Source organism: Austrofundulus limnaeus, unplaced genomic scaffold (assembly GCF_001266775.1).
Source record: "Austrofundulus limnaeus strain Quisiro unplaced genomic scaffold, Austrofundulus_limnaeus-1.0 Scaffold160, whole genome shotgun sequence".
Taxonomy (NCBI): Eukaryota; Metazoa; Chordata; class Actinopteri; order Cyprinodontiformes; family Rivulidae; genus Austrofundulus; species Austrofundulus limnaeus.
This window is the reverse complement of record NW_013952562.1, coordinates 848,478-850,960: the sequence shown is the minus strand read 5'-3', so window position 1 is coordinate 850,960 and position 2,483 is coordinate 848,478. Positions and strand designations below refer to the sequence as shown.

Sequence of the window (2,483 nt, the reverse complement as noted above, 5' to 3'; positions counted from 1 at the left end):
GTATAATACTATCCCCCCACATTATGGATGATTTTTAGGGTTAAATTTCTAGTATTATACATGAATAAATACAGTAATTGTTCAAGGAAAGAACAAAAAAAATCTGCAATCAAAAATAAAGAAGACAAAACAGCTGCCATGACACACCAGAAAGTCTGGTGGACATCAGAGATCGTCTTTTAGTTTTGTTTTTTTTTTTTCTTTGTTAAAATGGTCCTCAAACTATCACCATTGGTTCTGTTCATGTGTGTTGTGTGTGGCTGTACCCCACACACTATAAGACCAAACCTGTTATATCCATGATTTTTTTTATCCTAGTGTGGCCTCTCAGTCTTTGAAAAACCAACCTACAGATTTAAAATATTGCAGTGTGAACCAGGTAAAAGTGTCTAGTGGTTAGAAAATGAAATCCAGATTTTCTGTATTAAAGGGTAAAAGTCCACAGAAAAGTGTAAAACAGGAACAGACAATTTTTTTACCTACCTGACCTGTTTGCACATTTCCTGTTGTAAGGCTGCCTTTAAGCATATTCTTTTTCTGCCCCTAACCTCATTGTGTTCTCCCACACCTGCACCCGTGGCGTATTACTTCAGACACGCTCCTCATTGACTACCAGTTCACCTTCAGCCTGTCGCAGGAGGACGACCGCTACTACACTGCTATTAACTTTGTGGCCACTCCCGATGAGGTATGTTAAATACAGCAGTTTATTTTCTGGTTATAAAACTTTTCTTGTCAATTTCTTGGGGTTGGCATTGGCCCAGTGATAGGGAAATTATTTTCTAGTGTATTCGATCCTCACCTACTGGAATGTGCTGAAGTGTCTTTGGGCAAGACACTGAACCCTTCCTACTGCTCCTGATACACCTATTGGTGTATGCATGACAGTATCTGCCCTGATAGGACCCTGTTGTAAACATTATGAAGCACTTTATTCTGTTGTTCACCTACTCGTGCAAAAAAAAAGACTGACTGCACCTGTTTATAGTGTGTATGTTAATTTAACAATTCTCAGGGTTTACAAAACCCTCTGAGACCTGGATTCAAAGGCTTGGGTTCAGAGAGAGCTAGTGGTGGTGGTGTGGACACCAACGGCCAAACCACACGGCTTCACTTAAAGTTGGTGTTGTGTAAACTGGTCGTAAGTGTGGACCATTGACTATATTTGAAGATACTCACTGATGCTTTTTCTGCTCTTCATCTCATTAATGCACATTCTGCAGAACGTGTGTGCTGATGTGGCAGTCTTGCTAGCAAAATGTCTTATAATCACTGAATAGATTTTATTGAAACTCAGAATTATTCATTAGATGTTCTCTATAACTGGAGACAGTGAGAACATCACACACCAGCTACTGAAGCTGTAACATTGCTACTCTCTTCCTCTATCCAAGCAGGCACAATTTAGTTTTTGTGTCTTCCTCTGGCTTCATAAAATAACTAACAGATCCCGCAAGATCTTTGTTTAAAACAGGCATCAACTGTTGGAGTCAACCCTTTTCATCAGTTGAATAAAGTATTTTTAATAGTAATGTACATATATATAGTAGGATTATTCATTAAACAGTTCTAAAAAAAAAATGGCGACACAGACCAGTTTGTCTTTATGCTCCCTCTGGCCATTAATAAATCCCAGATGGATTTGGTCACATCTTGCAGATACAGTATGAGGTCTCAGAAATGAATTGCAGAGCCAAAAGAGGTGTAGAGCAAAACCGTTGTTTAATCCTGCGACTGTGTGGTTACACAGACCACACGTCATCACTTCATCACGTCACTGAGCTGCGGCACCAGGCTATTTTTTTTTTACTTGTCAACCATTTCCCCCTCATTTTGCAACACAAAGGCAAACCAGTGTTGGGTTGGTTTTGATCTCCCTCTCCACCTCTGCCTGTTCAGAAATCCCTCCAAGGCAGCCAGAAGGTGCCTTAAGTCCTGGCAGGGCTCTAGAGTGCGACCAGATTTCCTCATAGTGCGACTAAAAAAAATGTCCGGTCGCACTGGTGCGACGAGAGGGAGGGGGAGCGGTCGCCCGCTGAAAATAAAAGTTTTCATCATGTTCCATAAAAAATAATCCAGCAGTATCAATGGTCGCCCGCTGACAGTCTCATGTCTTCTAATAACACTGCGCTCTGCTCGCGGGCTCCGCTCCACACCTCCCGCGCACACATGTTTGTTGTTCTATCYTCATGGGGACTTTGCATTGACTTACATTCATTTCCTGTCAATTCTAYAGCCAACCATAACCTCCCAGGTAGGCTACACACCTGACCATAACCCTAACCTCACCAGGCTGTGTGTACAGGGGAAATGGTCAATAACTGTCCCCACCATGAAGCAAAAATCTGTACACACACGTGCACTTGCGTGCACGCCCGCATAGCGAAACAACCAGAGTTTTTTCCTCTTTTTTTATTTTTACCCAGATCGGAGTCTAAAACCAGTTCTTTCTTGTTAGCTGGAGATGAAAACAAGATGTGGAC

The 2,483-nt window shown here is 41.7% G+C and overlaps 1 protein-coding gene across 1 annotated transcript in view; it reads left to right on the top strand.

Annotated features, from left to right (window-relative positions):
- Positions 1 to 2,483, top strand: part of atrn (attractin) — a 151,332-nt gene that overhangs the window by 67,043 nt on the left and 81,806 nt on the right. Inside the window, exon 22 of the mRNA XM_014017075.1 lies at positions 594 to 688. Coding sequence (XP_013872529.1) covers positions 594 to 688 — 95 coding nt within the window. The remainder of the gene's footprint in view (positions 1 to 593; positions 689 to 2,483) is intronic.